Raw genomic sequence first — 14,828 nt, 5'->3', positions numbered from 1 at the left:
CACATGGTGGGGCAGGGCGGCCCAGTGCAAGGAGCAGCCATCACACACACACCTGCACACCGCCTGACCTCAGCACACAGGAGCGTCAGAAAAGGACAGGCCAGCCCAGTGTGGCTCCTCCCAGGGGTCACTGTTCCCTGCAGGCTCACTCTCAGCTGAGCAGTATCGCCCAGATGAAAATTTAAAATGACATCCAGCAAAGGCCAATCTACTGAGAGGAGAGCCAGTCTGTGGTCGCTGACAGAGGCTCCAGGGAACCTTCTAAGAGGTGCAGATGCTCCAGGACTGGGTTGTGACTGTGGCTGCACCACTGCATAAACTGACCAGAATGAATGGGACAGCGCACTTAATGAATCTCACTCCAGCAGAACTGCTAAAACATAACAAAAAGCCAGAAAGCAGGTCCATGGTTGCCAGGGCTGGGGAGACTGACTGCAAAAGCAGGGAGGGACTTCTGGGGTGGTGTCGACATGTTCCTGCAAACAAAACTCAATGAACTGTATACGCACAATGGGTATTGCCTGCTACGTGTAAATAACACGTTGGCTATTTCTTTCCTGACAAAAAGAAACAGGAAAGCAGACAGCATTCCCTCCGTGAGTCTAAGACACCTGAGAACTAAACTCAGGGAGGGAAGGAAGCAACCAGACCAGCTGAGGGCTGCTGCCCAGACCCACACTCACCCGCCCAGCCTCCGGCCGTGGGCGATGGCCTCCTCCACCAGCTCCTGGTAGGTGGGCATCTGCGCCGCAGCGAGGATCAGGGACGGGTTGGTGGTGGCATCCTGGGGCTTGTACTCATCGATGGCTATAGGGAAATAATTGTGGAAAACAGGGAAGTAAGTGGAGTGCTCGCTTCCAGCCAGCAACACGAGCCAAGCCCTGTAAGCCCTAAACGTGTAAACAGAGTCAAGCATGTCTTCTGAGCCAGGGTGTGGCCGCACTCCACACGGAAGGCTAGCCAAGAGGCAGCTGCGGGCACGACGAGAAAAGCAACAGAGACTAAAGCCGGGAAGCAGATGTGCCGAGGGCCCAGAGCAAGAAGGGCGGTGGCTGCCCGACAGCGTCGGCACCCAGGTCTGTATTCTCCTTTAACACACTAGCACCTTCTTGGTACCCAGGCTAGGAAGTCCAAGGAGTCTCGCGGCCCAAGCTCACAGGGTAGCACAGAGCTCATGTTCACCAAACTCAGCTTCCAGGATTAGCTGGTTCAGTAAGTTGATTGGGCAAGTTAGTATTGTCAAAGTATCTTCTGATGACAAAACTACAGAGATGGAGAACAGGAAGAGGGAAGGGGGGCGGCTCTCAGGGCCAAGGGAGGTCTCTGTGGCCGGGGAACAGCTGTGTCCTACCCATCCTGGTGGCTACAAGAACCTATGAACTATAAAACCGCCACAGGGGATGCCCCCTCCTCTATGCAGGTGGAAACCGGTGGATATAGAGCCAGCCTGAAGCTTGTTCATGGTGTCATGCTAGTGCCAAGTTCCTGGTTCTGATGTCACCACGGCCACACAAAACGTCACCACTGGGGGACAATGGGACTCTATGGGCTAATTTTGCAACTTCCTAAAAGTCTATAATTATTTCAAAATGACAAGTTAAGCAAAAGTACTCTGGAGCAGAACTTACACAGATGTGTTAAAACCCAGAGTAATGCACTGAAAATGGTGCCTTTCATCATATAAAATTATACCTTGATAAAGCTTTTAGCACAATTAAAAACAAAACCAAGGGGGCTTCCCTGGTAGCACAGTGGTTAAGAATCCGCCTGCCAATGCAGGGGACACGGGTTCGAGCCCTGGTCCGGGAAGATCCCACATGCCGTGGTGCAGCTAAGCCCGTGCGCCACAACTACTGAGCCTGCGCTCTAGAGCTGGTGAGCCACAACTACTGAGCCCGTGTGCCACAGCTACTGAAGCCTGCATGCCTAGAGCCCGTGCTCTGCAATAAGAGAAGCCACTGCGATGAGAAGCCCGCGCACCGCAACCAAGGGTAGCCCCCGCTCGCCACAACTAGAGAAAGCCCACGTGCAGCAACGAAGACCCAATGCAGCCAAAAATAAATAATTTTACTAAAAACAAAACAAAACCAAACCAAGACCTATCTGGGGTCAACAGATGGACTTCAGACTCCACGGACTCTTAAACTGAATGCAAAACCGGGTGTGGGGCGTCATTCTGGGAAGAGCATCCACAGCTTTGATTGTATTTTCAAAGAGGCCCACGACTCCCCGAAGGTAAGAACCTTCAGTTCATAAAGTGACCACAAACCGAATTTACAGGAGCTTCCCTGGTGGTCCAGTGGTTACGACTCTGTACTTCCAATGTAGGAGGCCGTGGGTTTGATCCCTGGTCGGGGAACTAAGATCCCACATGCCAGGCGACACGGCCAAAAAATAAAAATAAAACAAAAAACACACAAATTTACAACTATGTAAGATTTATGGATATACATTATCGACAAATGTATTTTTTAATAAAGTTCTTAACATTCACTTAGAAATTTTTTCCCCCTAAATTTATTTATTTATTTATTTTTGGCTGTGTTGGGTCTTTGTTGCGGTGTATGGGCTTCTCATTGCGGTGGCTTCTCTTGTTGTGGAGCACGGGCTCTAGGCGCGTGGGCTTCAGTAGTTGTGGCTCACCAGCTCTAGAGTGCAGGCTCAGTAGTTGTGGTGTAGGGACTTAGTTGCTCCGAGGCACGTGGGATCTTCCCAGACCAGGGCTCGAACCCGTGTCCCCTGCATTGGCAGGCGGATTCTTAACCACTGCACCACCAGGGAAGCCCTCACTTAGAAATCTTAAATGTCAGCACTTGGGCTTAGATATTTCTAAAAAGAAAGAGGGGGAAAAAAAAAAAAAAGCAAGCATTCCTCAGGGCTCCTCCTGCCTTGTTGGCCCTACACTGACAGAAGGTGTAACAAGACCAGCCATCCTGCGGCTGTTGCCTGGTGAGACCCGACAGGAAACAGTATAAACCAGGGCTTTGTCAACTCACAAAGATGGGAAATATTGCATGCTAAGAAGGTGCAGAAATACGTGCAGCCACTTTTCCAGCATGCTCTATCCTAGTGATGTCATTGCCAGAGGCCTGGATCAGGGAGGAAGGGGGTAGAAAGAAGACCGTGGCCTCCCAGTGAGCAGGAGCTGGAATCTCCAGGGCCCCCAGCTCTGACCAGGCGGGAACCTTCTGGCGGATGGTTTAAAGTACAGGTTGGACTCAAGCCCATCACTGTTTCCAGCGTTTATACTGGCTAAACATGCTTACTCACTCTCCTAGACTCTGCTAGATAAAGACTTACTCTTACCAAAGAGGAATTAAAGCCTGTTTCTCAAGTCACCATGAGAAAGCAGAAAAGAGAGGAAGTCTCTTCCGTACTGTGTGCCCCACAGCACTCATGCCCAGAGAATTTCATTATTTTCCTGAAAATCTTAATTGTTCACAGCCTAACAGAATGGAGGTTCACCTAGTCTGGGTTTCCACTGCAGAGGGAGGAAAAGCTAAGTCCCCCAGCTGCCTCCAAGGAACGTGATTCAAAGCCAGGAAAATCTGAATCTGGGACAAGCTTTGCTTTCCTCGGCGCATGGGGTTTATCCCCGCAGCTCCTTGGCCCAACGCGGTGAACGTCTAACTGGCCCGCACGCGGCCGCAGGCACCAGCGTGCACAGCTGTCCCCTGGGTAGGGGTGGAGAGTGTGTGCAACACGAGGTTTCAAAAGCACGTGGTGTCATTCGCAGTTTCTGGTCTTTCTGGGTCCAGAACTAACTCATGTTCCTGCTCAGCGGTCAACATTCGCGCAACAAAACTACCCCGTGTAACCACAAACGGTCCGCAGCTCCAAGGCGGACCTGGAGTCTCTCCCCAAATCAAAGCATTTGGACACTGTCTCCTGACGCACTGGCGGCTCACGGCGGGCTCCCGCGAGCTACCAGCAGCGCCGAGGGGACGGCGGCCCCGGGCCGAAGGCGAAAGGGGGCCGGGCACGGGCGCCGAGGGCGGGGAGCGAGGGAGAAGCGGGGCGGGAAACGCGGGGGCGGAGAGCGAAGAGGGGTCGGGGCACCGGGAACGGGGGGCCGGGGTCGGGGGGAGGGCGAAGAGGGAAGCGGGGGGCGAAAGAGAAGGGGTACCGGGCATAGCGGGGGCAAAGGAGGGAGCCGGGCTGAAGAGGGCGGGAGGCGAGGGAGAAGGGAGCGGAGGGACCGGTAAGAGGCGCCGAGGAGAACCGGGGCCAACTTCGCGGCCGGGGAGGCCTGGTGGCCTGGCCCGCCCCTCACTTGCAAGCTCGCGCCCCCGGCACCTCGCCCCGCCCCCCCCACCCCGGGGCCGGCCGGCGCTCGGCGCGCACGAAGCCCCTCTCTCGGCGCTCGGGGCCAGCGCAGCCTCACCGTGGAAGTCGCCCGTGTCGGCCACCACGGTGGTGAACTGCTTGAGCTGGTCTAGCGCGCTCTCCATCCTGTGCCGCTTCACCGGGGACGCGGACATGGCGAGCTGTGGCGGGAGCGGACGGCCCACAATGCCCCGCGGGCCCTCCCCGCGGGCGCGGCCAATCCGAGCGCGGCGCCGGAGGGCGGGCCTGCGCGCCTGCGCCCGGGCGAGGCCCCGCCCCCGAGCCGGCGCCCCCGCCCCCCGGAGCTGTACCTGACTTGTGCGGCTGAGGTCTCCCGGAAGATGCGCCACTAGGGCGGTGCCCCCGGAGCGATACGCTCCCCGGGGCGATGTGTCCCCAGGGCGGCGCCCCCGGAGCGACGAGTCCCGCCGGGAGAAGCGTCCCGGAGACGGTGCCCCGCTCCCGGGGCGGTGCCCTCAGAGCGTTGGTTTCCCCCGGAGGGATGCGGCCCCCCGCAGCTGTGACCCTGGAGTGATGCCCCCTTCCAGTGATTCACCCCTCCAGTGATGCTCCCCTCGGGGCAGTGATACCCGGAGTGATGCGCCCCCTCCGGAGCGGTGCCCACCCTGGAGCGAAGCACCCTCAGGGATGCTCCTCGCCCCCCACCCCACCCCGCCGCGAGGAGTTAAGGCTGAGGGTTAAGCAGAGTCACAGGGAGATCTAGACGCCCCAGACCCTGCATCTGGGCCGAGGCCTTCGGCCGCTGAAAAGGACCGCTGGGTGTGTGGGCCTGGGTCTGGGTTGCCCCCCGTGTTTCCCAGCCCTCCTGAGGCCTGGGGCGCGCAGGGTGCACGACCTCCCTTCAGGCCTGGCTGCTCCTCCAAGCCCTCCTAGGTCAAACTGGGCCTGGTGCCTGGGGTGGGGCTGAGAGGGGTGAGGTGGCCTGAAATCAGGGCCTGTGGTTTCATTTTCCAGAGCCCCAGGATGGGCCTTTGATTCTGGGAACCCACATCTGGGAATCTGCCCCAGAGCGGTAGTACTAAGTTCAGACGCATGAAATAAAATTCACATTTTATGGCAAGACGAGAAAAATTTAAACATGAAAAATTTTCTCTGCCCTTTGGCCTCCTGTCTCCCCTCAGTGTGCATTGTGTATCTGCATTATGCATGGACCATCCTCCCCCATAGGCAGAAATACCTGCTCAGGGACTTCACTGGTGGCACAGTGGTTAAGAATCTGCCTGCCAATGCAGGGGACATGGGTTCGAGCCCTGGTCTGGGAAGATCCCACATGCCGCGGAGCAACTAAGCCTGTGCACCACAACTACTGAGCCTGCGCTCTAGAGCCCACGTGCCACAACTACTGAATCCTGCATGCCTAGAGTCCATGCTGCACAACAAGAGAAGCCACCTCAATGAGAAGCCCGCGCACCACAACGAAGAGTAGCCCCTGCTCGCCACAACTAGAGAAAGCCCGTGCGCAGCAACAAAGACTCAACACAGCCAGAAAGAAAGAAAGAAAGAAAGGAAGGAAGGAAGGAAGAAAGAAAGAAAGAAAAAGAAAGAAAGAAAGAGAAAAAGAAAGAAGGAAAGAAAGAAAAAGAAAGAATTCACCTGCCAATGCAGGGGACACCGGGTTCAATCCCTGGTCCAGGAAGACCGACATGCCGCAGAGCAACTATGCCCATGAGCCACAACTACTGAGCCTGCACTCCAGAGCCTGCGAGCCACAACTACTGAGCCTGTGAGCCACAACTACTGAAGCCCACGTGCCTGGAGCCCGTGCTCCACAACAAGAGAAGCTACCGCAATGAGAAGCCCGCGCACCACAACGAAGAGTAGCCCCTGCTCACCATAACTAGAGAACGCCTGTGCGCAGCAACGGAGACCCAACGCAGCCAAAAATTTAATTAATTTGTTTTATAAAAAGAAAGAAATACCTGCTCAACCATAAAGAGCAACATTCTCCTAGCATCAGCAAGACAACTCCTTAAAAGATAACATTTCTTGACCTTGTAAGGGGCCACAATGACACTTAGGTCTGGATCGTGTAAACTGTCGATAATACATCATTTAATATATAGCCCTCTGTCTCAAAACACTTGTAAAACTGTGCCTGGACTTCTAATGGGTGGAACAGTTCTTGGACCTTTCTGAGGGACTATTCCTGAGGTTATAATCCTCAATTTGGCTCAAATAAAATTTTCCATTTCTTTCTTAGATCAACTGATTAATTTTTCATCAACAGAAGGTGTCCCAAGAGAATTAAGTACAAAATCAGTCATAGGAAATGTAGCTGCTGGTTGTTATGAGGTTGCTTGTCTTTCTTTCTTTGAATTGAGCTCTTTGTGTATATTCTCGATTAAGTCTTTTGTCAGATGTGTATGTACTGCAGGTATTTCCTCCAAGTCTGTGGCTTTTACCTTTTCATTTTCTTAACAGTGTCTTTGATGAGTTTTAATGTTGCTTAAGTTTAATATATCAATTTTTAATTTTATGGTTAGTGCTTTTATTTGTATTTTCTCTTAAAAAAAAAGTCTTTGTGTACTCCAAAGTGATAAAAATATGTTCCTATGGTTTCTTTTTTTTATTTTTTTATTTTTTTATTTTTTTTGCGGTACGCGGGCCTCTCACTGTTGTGGCCTCTCCCACCGCGGAGCACAGGCTATGGACGCGCAGGCTCAGCGGCCATGGCTCACGGGCCCAGCTGCTCCGCGGCATGTGGGATCTTCCCAGACCGGGGCACGAACCCGCGTCCCCCGCATCAGCAGGCGGACTCTCAACCACTGCGCCACCAGGGAAGCCCCTGGTTTCTGTTTTTTAAATAAATTTATTTATGTATTTATTTATTTATGGCTGTGTTGGGTCTTTGTTGCTGCGTGTGGGCTTTCCCTAGTTGCGGTGAGCGCGGGCTACTTTTCGTTGCGGTGCACGGGCTTCTCATTGCAGTGGCTTCTCTTGTTGCGGAGCATGGGCTCTAGGAGCACAAGTTTCAGTAGTTGTGGCATGTTGGCTCTAGAGCACAGGCTCAATAGTTGTGGTGCGTGGTCTTAGCTGCTCTGCGGCATGTGGGATCTTCCCGGACCAGGGCTCGAATCCGTGTCCCCTGCACTGGCAGGCGGATTCTTAACCACTGCGCCACCAGGGAAGTCGCCCTATGGTTTCTTCTAGAGACGTTTCAGTTTTGGCTTTGATGTTAGGGTCTTTGATGAATCTCAAATTGGTTTTGTCTGTATTATGAGGTAGATGTCAAGAGTCATTTTTCTCCACTTGTCTTATCACTTGTTGAAAGGACCTTCATTTCTCCACTAAAATGCAAAAATGGGAAATACAATTCACAGAAGAAGAGATATTCTATTCATCAGAGAAATGCAAATCAAAACCACAATGAGATGTCTCCATTCTCTCACTCAAACAGTGAAAATTAAAAACCTGACAATAGCAAGTGCTGGTGAGGACGTGGCGCAACTGGAACAAACACGCCGCTGTTGGGGATGCGAAATGGCACAAAAAGAACTGTTTGGAAAACAATTGGGTGTTTTCTTATAAAGTTAAGCATGTACTGGGAATTCCCTGGCAGTCCAGTGGTCAGGACGCCACGCTTCCACTGAAGGGGGCACGGGTTCGATCGCTAGTCCTGGTCAGGGAACTAGGATCCCTCAAGCCTCGCGGCGTGGTCAGAAAAAAAAAAAAGAAAAGTTAAGCACGTGAACCAGTCCTCTCACTCCTCAGAGAAAAACATTTGCACAAAGATTTGCACACAGATAATCACAGCAGCTTCACTGATTAAAGCTCCAAACTGGAAACAACCCAAATGTCCATCAGCAGAAGCTCCATGCTGGGGAGCTACCTGACCATGAAAAGTAATGGGCTAGTGACCCCTGCAGCACCTCAGAAAAATCCCACAAGTGTTCTGGTGAGTGAAAGGAGCCAGACACTGAAGATTCCATTTCTGTAAATTTCAAGAATGGGCTGACTGCTCGTGGTAATACCAGTCCCCTCCCCACAGTGGCTGACTCAGGGGAGGCCAGAACAGAAGGAGAAAAAGCGTTACCCAGCTGAGCTTGGGTCTGCTCGCCTGCTGAGCAGCAAAGCCAATCATCTGACACGGGGCTGTGGTGAAGGAAAGTACAGCGTTGATTGCAGGGCTAAGCAAGGAGAACGGGCAGCTCCTGCTCAAAGACCCCAACTCTCCGGAGGCCGGATCAGCACGTGGACTTTCTTCTGATTGGTTGGTGATGAGGTAACAGGGTGACATTTCAGAAATCTCAGTCATCAACCTTCTGGTTCCAAGCAGTCCGGGGTCTACAAGCTTGTGGTCTTCAAGTAAGTCACCATCCACCCGGGTTGTGGGTGTCTTAGTTCCTGAAGAACAACTCAAAGAATTCCATCAGATTGTTGTGAAGATCCCTTGAGGAGGCGCTAAGTTTCAGTTTTATCCCGAACTGACTGTTGTCTTTACTGTTCTTGTCTAGCTGCTTCTCCGTCACTTCCCTAATTAGTAACTGCCTGTCCCTCTGCTCTTTGAACTCAGGAAGGGCTTGGGAGGCTAGAGCCTTTTTCTACAAACAAGAAATGAGGGACACAGAGGGGCTTTTGTAGCCGGGAGGGCCCCGCAGGGTCCTGCTTGTTTTCAGAAGGGGGACCAGGGAGTTTCCCGGGGTGGTGCGAGTGTTCTACAGTCGAGGTTTCAGAGTGAGGCAGGACCAGCAGCATCACCTCCCCCTGGGAACTGTCTGAAAAGTCTGTTTTCCGGCCGCCCACAAGGCCTCACTGCTCCTGGTGCAGGCCAGGGTCTGAGAACCTCAGCTCTGTATATTGAAAGGGCAGTGGTCACTCGGTGTAGACAAGGAACAAAACACAACAAAATACAGACCCTCGGAAACAACACCTGCCTGGCATCTACTGGTTCCCAATACAAGACATCCTGGGGTGGAAGGTTGCAAAGATGTGGGGCAGAGTCTGCTGGGCAGTTGCCTGGCGGGGTGCCTCTCCAGGGGTCCCTCTCTCTGCCTTTTTCGCACATGGGCCTCACCCAGGGGAGGGGGGAAAGAGGAGACTCCAGGAGAAGGAGTGGGCTTGTTTGCCTGCAGGAGGCCCCACGCTGGCTGTGTTCCAGCGGGCACTCACCCCCTTGGCCTCAGCCAGGTCCTCAGTGCGATTCAGATCTCTGTGGGCTGAATCTCAGTTGATGGCGGCCCATTTCCCAGAGGTGCAGACGAGTAGCTGGGCCAGGCAGGGGGAGGGGGTCTGGCCAGGAAGGGGCTCCTGGGGCCATGGTCACTTCCAGGTGCTGCGGGACCTGGGCCAGTGGGGAGGTGTCGAGGAACCTGGCCCCTGACACCGTGATGACTCAGGGAACACCAGAAGTTCCTTCCAACCTTGTGATGAAATGCAATTTATATTTTATGGCAGGACAAGAAAAATTTAAAGATAAAACTATTCTCCACCGCTTGGGCCTCCTCCCTCCCCTTTAAGGTGTGTTGTGCATCTGCATTAACCAGACCTCCTTAGGAGACCACATTCCTTCTTAATCTTGTAAAGGGTCACCGATGACCCATTACTTGCTTTGTATGCTTTATCCCTGCAGATCTGGTTGTGTAAACTGTCAATACATCATGTAACCCTTTGTTTCAAAAACTTGAGCCAAAGTTTCAAGTTTCAAGTTTCAAGAGGTCTAACTGTGCTTTGACCTCTAATGGGCGGAACAGTCCTCAGAGCTTTCTGAAAGACTGTGTCCTGGGTTATAATCCTCAGATTGGCTCAAAAAATTTCTTTTTCTATGTCATTCTTAGATTGACAATTGATTAATTTTTTCATTGACATTTACGTGGAGGGCTGTGATGTCCAGGGAACTGCACCCTGGCTGGTGTTTACCATGCACTGAATCAGAGAAGGTGGGATGCATCTGTCTGCAAATCTGAAACACCATCCACAGCTTCCCTCATCCTCCATGATTACCGGCTTTGCCATTAAAACCCCCAAATCACCACCAACACTGCCAGTCACCTAATTAGTAACTGCCTGCCCCTGGGATGCGTCCCAGGGGTACTGAGAGCCTCGCTTCCCACATATGTTGGGCTCGGGCTGCTCTGTGGGTCCGAACTCTCGCTGGAAGGCCGGCAGTGCCAGGCCTGGACCGAGAGTGTGCCCCGCAGGAGGCCAGGAGCAAGGGGGTGGCTGTGAAGATGGTGAGGAGTGATGGCTGACGTCCCCCTCCACCGACTCCATGACCTTAGGGTGCTGGTGTGGTTCAGGAAGGGGGCCTCTGGAGCCTGGAAAACCCACAGGTGCTGTATCACTACATGGACGCTCTAACGCAAACCCAGACGGTGGCTGCGTGGGGCCAGTGGTAGGTGTAAGTTTGGGGAGACGAGGTACAGCTAAAGCCTCAGGGTCACAGAAGGAGCCAAGTGTGGAGCGAGAGCGGGGGCTGGGGATAAGGGCCTCGGGGGGCCGGCTGGCCGGCTCTGACTGCTCCAGAGGGGGCCCGGTGCCTGGCTCAGCCCCTTCCCAGGCGGTGGAAGGTAGGGATAACCCCAAGGTGCTCTTGCGTGGGCTGCAGGAAACCTCCCAGGAGCCTTGGTGCCCCCCAGGGGTCCCCACACAGGTGCCCACCCCACTGATCCCTGGGGACAGGCCAAGGGTCAGGCTGGGTCAGTGGGCAGGAGGCTGCCCTGGGGAGGTCCAGCCTCACTGCTACCGTACGGGCCGGCGTGTACAAGGGCTCCAGGACTCTTGTTCCAGCACGACCAGGACTGTCCTGTGGCCCAGCCAGGGCCATGGCACCATGCACCGGGAAGCCGGTCGGATGCCTGGAGGCAAAGAGAGGGTGGCAGGGACAAGAGAAGTGGCTGCCTGGACGCCAGCTGGGAGCACATGGGGCAGAGGCTGTGGGCCTGTGAGTGGTGGGGGCATCAGGGAAGGCCCCCCTGAGAAGCTGGCCTTTCAGCAGATGCCAGGGTCTGGGGGAGAGCCAGGCAGGGCGCTGTGGACGGGACACAGCCAGTGCAAAGGCCCTAGGCCAGAGTCTCCCCCTGTCGTAAGAGGTGTACGAGGTTGAGGTCTGGAGGAGTGGGGGGGCCCCAGCCCTCCCTGAAGACTCGTGTCAGGAGCCTGGGGGGCTGGGAGCAGAGGAGGGATAGGACTCAGGTTTTAAGGGTCCCTTTGGTGCTGTGTTGGGAGCAGACTTAGGGGCAAGGGTGGAAGCTGGAAGCCGTGAGGGGTCACTGCTCTCCCTGGGGGCAGGGACAGGGACCAGAGGTTGGTCATGATGGAGTGGGTGCACCGTGGGGAGAGGATATGTTCTAGGCAGCCACTGACTGCCCGTTCGCCCTGGCCAGGCGTGACAGTAACCACCTGCACAAGTTATCTTACAACAGGAAGTCCTAGTAAGGAATGCAGAACTAAGAAGCCACCACCAACCGGAAGACCTCAGGAAAGGTCGAAAGGAGAGAGGAGACTCCAGTCCACACGTCCTACCAGCCTCTCAGAAGCCTCCTTGCTGGAATCTGTCTTGGCTGAGCGATGGGCACGCTACCAGGAAGTCAGAGTGATTGGCCAGAGACAACCCGGAAACTAACCCCATCACCATAAAACCCGAGACTGCGAGCCACGGGGCAGAGCAGTCCTCCTGGGCTCCCTCACCCCGTTACCCCCGCTGCTCTCCACCCGGGTGCCCCTTCCCAATAAAGTCTCTTGCTTTGTTGGCACGTGTGTCTCCTCGGACAATCCATTTCCTAGTGTTAGACAAGAGCCCACTCTCGGGCCCTGGAAGGGGTCCCCCTCGCTGCAACACCAGGACAGCCAGCTGTTGACGCCCCGCAGGCTGTCGGGGAGGGAGGGCGTCAGGTGGGGGCAGGGGTCTCTGGCTTGGGGGGGGTCTTGGTGCTGAATGCGAAGCAGCAGTGGGGTGAGTGGTCTGGAGCTCAGGGCAGGGTTTGGGCTGGAGAAACATGTTTGAGGGCACTGGGTGGGGCCTCTGAAGCCAGGAGGCTGGAGGGACCACCCAGGGGTGGGTGGGTGGGGAGATGGGGCAGACCTAAGGAAAACAAGATAATGAGACAACAAGGAAATAATCAGACAAATCCAGAAAGTGGGACATTTCTAAAGGATAACAGTCTCAAATTCTTCAAGAAGTCAATGTGGCTGGGGGGGGGGGGGGGGGGGGGGGGCGGGGGGTGGGGGTTGAGTCAGGTGAGCAAGGGCGGGTGTGGAAGGTGAGTCAATCGTAACAATGATGGACGGGAACCAGAGCTCAGTTGTCTACGCTGCCTAAGAAATTGTCCTGGAGCAGAGTGGCTTAAAACAGCAAACATTTCTTTTTTCTCGGTTTCTACGGGCCAAGAATACAGGAGCACCACGATTTCTTAAATATGACACCAAAAGCACAGGCAATAAAAAAAATTTTTAAAAAGGTAAGTGGAACTGATCTCAGGTGGCCTCGGCCTGCAGAGGCTTGCAGTGGGATCTCGGTGAGAGTGTGGAATCCTAACCACTAGACCATGAGGGCCAATGGCCAGTGACAAGGCCCTGGCTTGTCTGCTTTGTAGAAATGAATTTCAACAAAGAGACAGAAAGTACAGAAAAGTGTTTATTAGGAGGAAAAAGAATGCGTGTGGATAGACACACGGGCGGGCTGAGAGGGAGAGTCATGCCCTCGTGGTGGTTTGAATCACTTATATGGGGCATTTCTTCCGGGTTTCCTCTGGTCAGTCATCTTGCTTTGCCTGGCTCTGAGTCTGTATTTGGTTAATCTCAGGCTCCTCCCCTGTGTGCGCATCTCTTAGCCAAGATGGATTCTGGCGCAGAGTCATGTGGGTAGGTTGACACCACCTATTATGGGGTGGCGCCCCCTCCCTTTTTGGTCCCTGAGGAGGCTTTCTGCACGTGTGGAGTCAGGAAGGTCTCCTGGACCTCGAGAATGAGGAATATGTGCTCTTTACCTCTTATCTGGACAGGACTCAGCTCCTCTCTGCTCCAGCCATTCTCTTTATCTTGGAGTATCTGTCCACAGGGGACAGACTCCAGCTGCTCAGCCGGGGGCCTGTCTACCTCCTGCCTCAGAATTACGTCAAAATTTAACACTTCAGGACTTCCTGGTGGCGCAGTGGTTAAGAATCTGCCTGCCGGGCTTCCCTGGTGGTGCAGTTGTTGGGAGTCCGCCTGCCGATGCAGGGGATGCGGGTTCGTGCCCCGGTCCGGGAAGATCCCACATGCCGCGGAGCGGCTGGGCCCGTGAGCCATGGCCGCTGAGCCTGCACGTCCGGAGCCTGTGCTCCACAACGGGAGAGGCCACAGCAGTGAGAGGCCCGCGTACCGCAAAAAAAAAAAAAAAAAAGGAATCTGCCTGCCAATGCAGGGGACACGGGTTCGAGCCCTGGGCCAGGAAGATCCCATATGCCGCAGAGCAACTAAGCCTGTGCCACAATTACTGAAGCCTTTGCGCCTAGAGCCTGTGCTCCGCAACAAGAGAAGCCACCGCAATGAGAAGCCCGTGCACAGCAACGTACAACGAAGCCCGTACAACGAAGAGTAGCCCCCGCTCGCCACAAGTAGAAAAAGCCCGTGCACAGCAACGAAGACCCAACACAGCCAAAAATAAATAAATAAATAAATAAATAAAAATTTAACACTTTGCATCAAAGGACACAACCAACCGGGTGAAAAGGCAACCCATACGAAGTGAGAGAGTGGCATGGACATACATACACTACCAAATGTAAAATAGATAGCCAGTGGGAAGCAGCCACATAGCACAGGGAGATCAGCTCGGTACTTTGTGTCCACCTAGAGGGGTGGGATAGGGAGGGTGGGAGGGAGACGCAAGAGGGAGGAGATATGGGGACGTATCTATATGTATAGCTGATTCACTTTGTTATACAGCAGAAACTAACACATCATTGTAAAGCAATTATACTCCAATAAAGACGTTAAAAAAAAAAAAAGAAAAGGCAACGCATGAGTACAGGAGAAAAAAAATGTCAAATCACTATATCTGATGAGGGATTGATATCCAGAATGTACGGAGAACTCCTAAAGCTCAACAACAAAAACCAAACAACCCGATTCAAACGTGGGCAAAGGACTTGACTAGACATTTCTCCAGAGACACACAGGTGGCCAATAAACACATGAAAAGATGTCTGATGTCACCAATCACCAGGGAAACGCAAACTACAACCACAGAGAGATATTACCTACACCCATGAGGACGGCTATTCTCAGAATAACAGAAAACAAGTGCTGGCGAGGATGTGGAGAAACTGGAACCTTCCTGCACTGTTGGTGGGAAGGTAAACTGGTTCAGCCACTATGGAGAACAGTATGGAGTTTCCTTAAAAAACAAAAGATAGAGCTACCACACGATCTGGCAATCCCACTTCTGGGAGTATCCTGTCGACCAAAAAACAGCGCAGGAAGCTGCAAATTAGAAAAGAGAGTTTATGTGGGTCTTAAAGGTTGCAGTTCAGGAGATACAGACTCAGGTGGAACTGAAAGAG

The 14,828-nt window shown here is 53.6% G+C and overlaps 1 protein-coding gene across 1 annotated transcript in view; it reads right to left on the bottom strand.

Moving 5' to 3' along the window:
• The window catches only part of TALDO1 (transaldolase 1), an 8,870-nt gene extending 4,344 nt beyond the window's left edge, over positions 1-4,526 (bottom strand). Inside the window, exons 1-2 of the mRNA XM_007465922.1 lie at positions 4,385-4,526; positions 684-807 (exon numbers count right to left, since the gene is read on the bottom strand). Coding sequence (XP_007465984.1) covers positions 684-807; positions 4,385-4,481 — 221 coding nt within the window. The 5' untranslated portion in view covers positions 4,482-4,526. The remainder of the gene's footprint in view (positions 1-683; positions 808-4,384) is intronic.
• Between the last annotated feature and the right edge of the window lie 10,302 nt (positions 4,527-14,828).

Source organism: Lipotes vexillifer, unplaced genomic scaffold (genome assembly GCF_000442215.2).
Source record: "Lipotes vexillifer unplaced genomic scaffold, Lipotes_vexillifer_v1.1 scaffold1094, whole genome shotgun sequence".
Classification (NCBI taxonomy): domain Eukaryota; kingdom Metazoa; phylum Chordata; class Mammalia; order Artiodactyla; family Lipotidae; genus Lipotes; species Lipotes vexillifer.
This window is presented reverse-complemented; position numbering and strand designations above follow the sequence as displayed.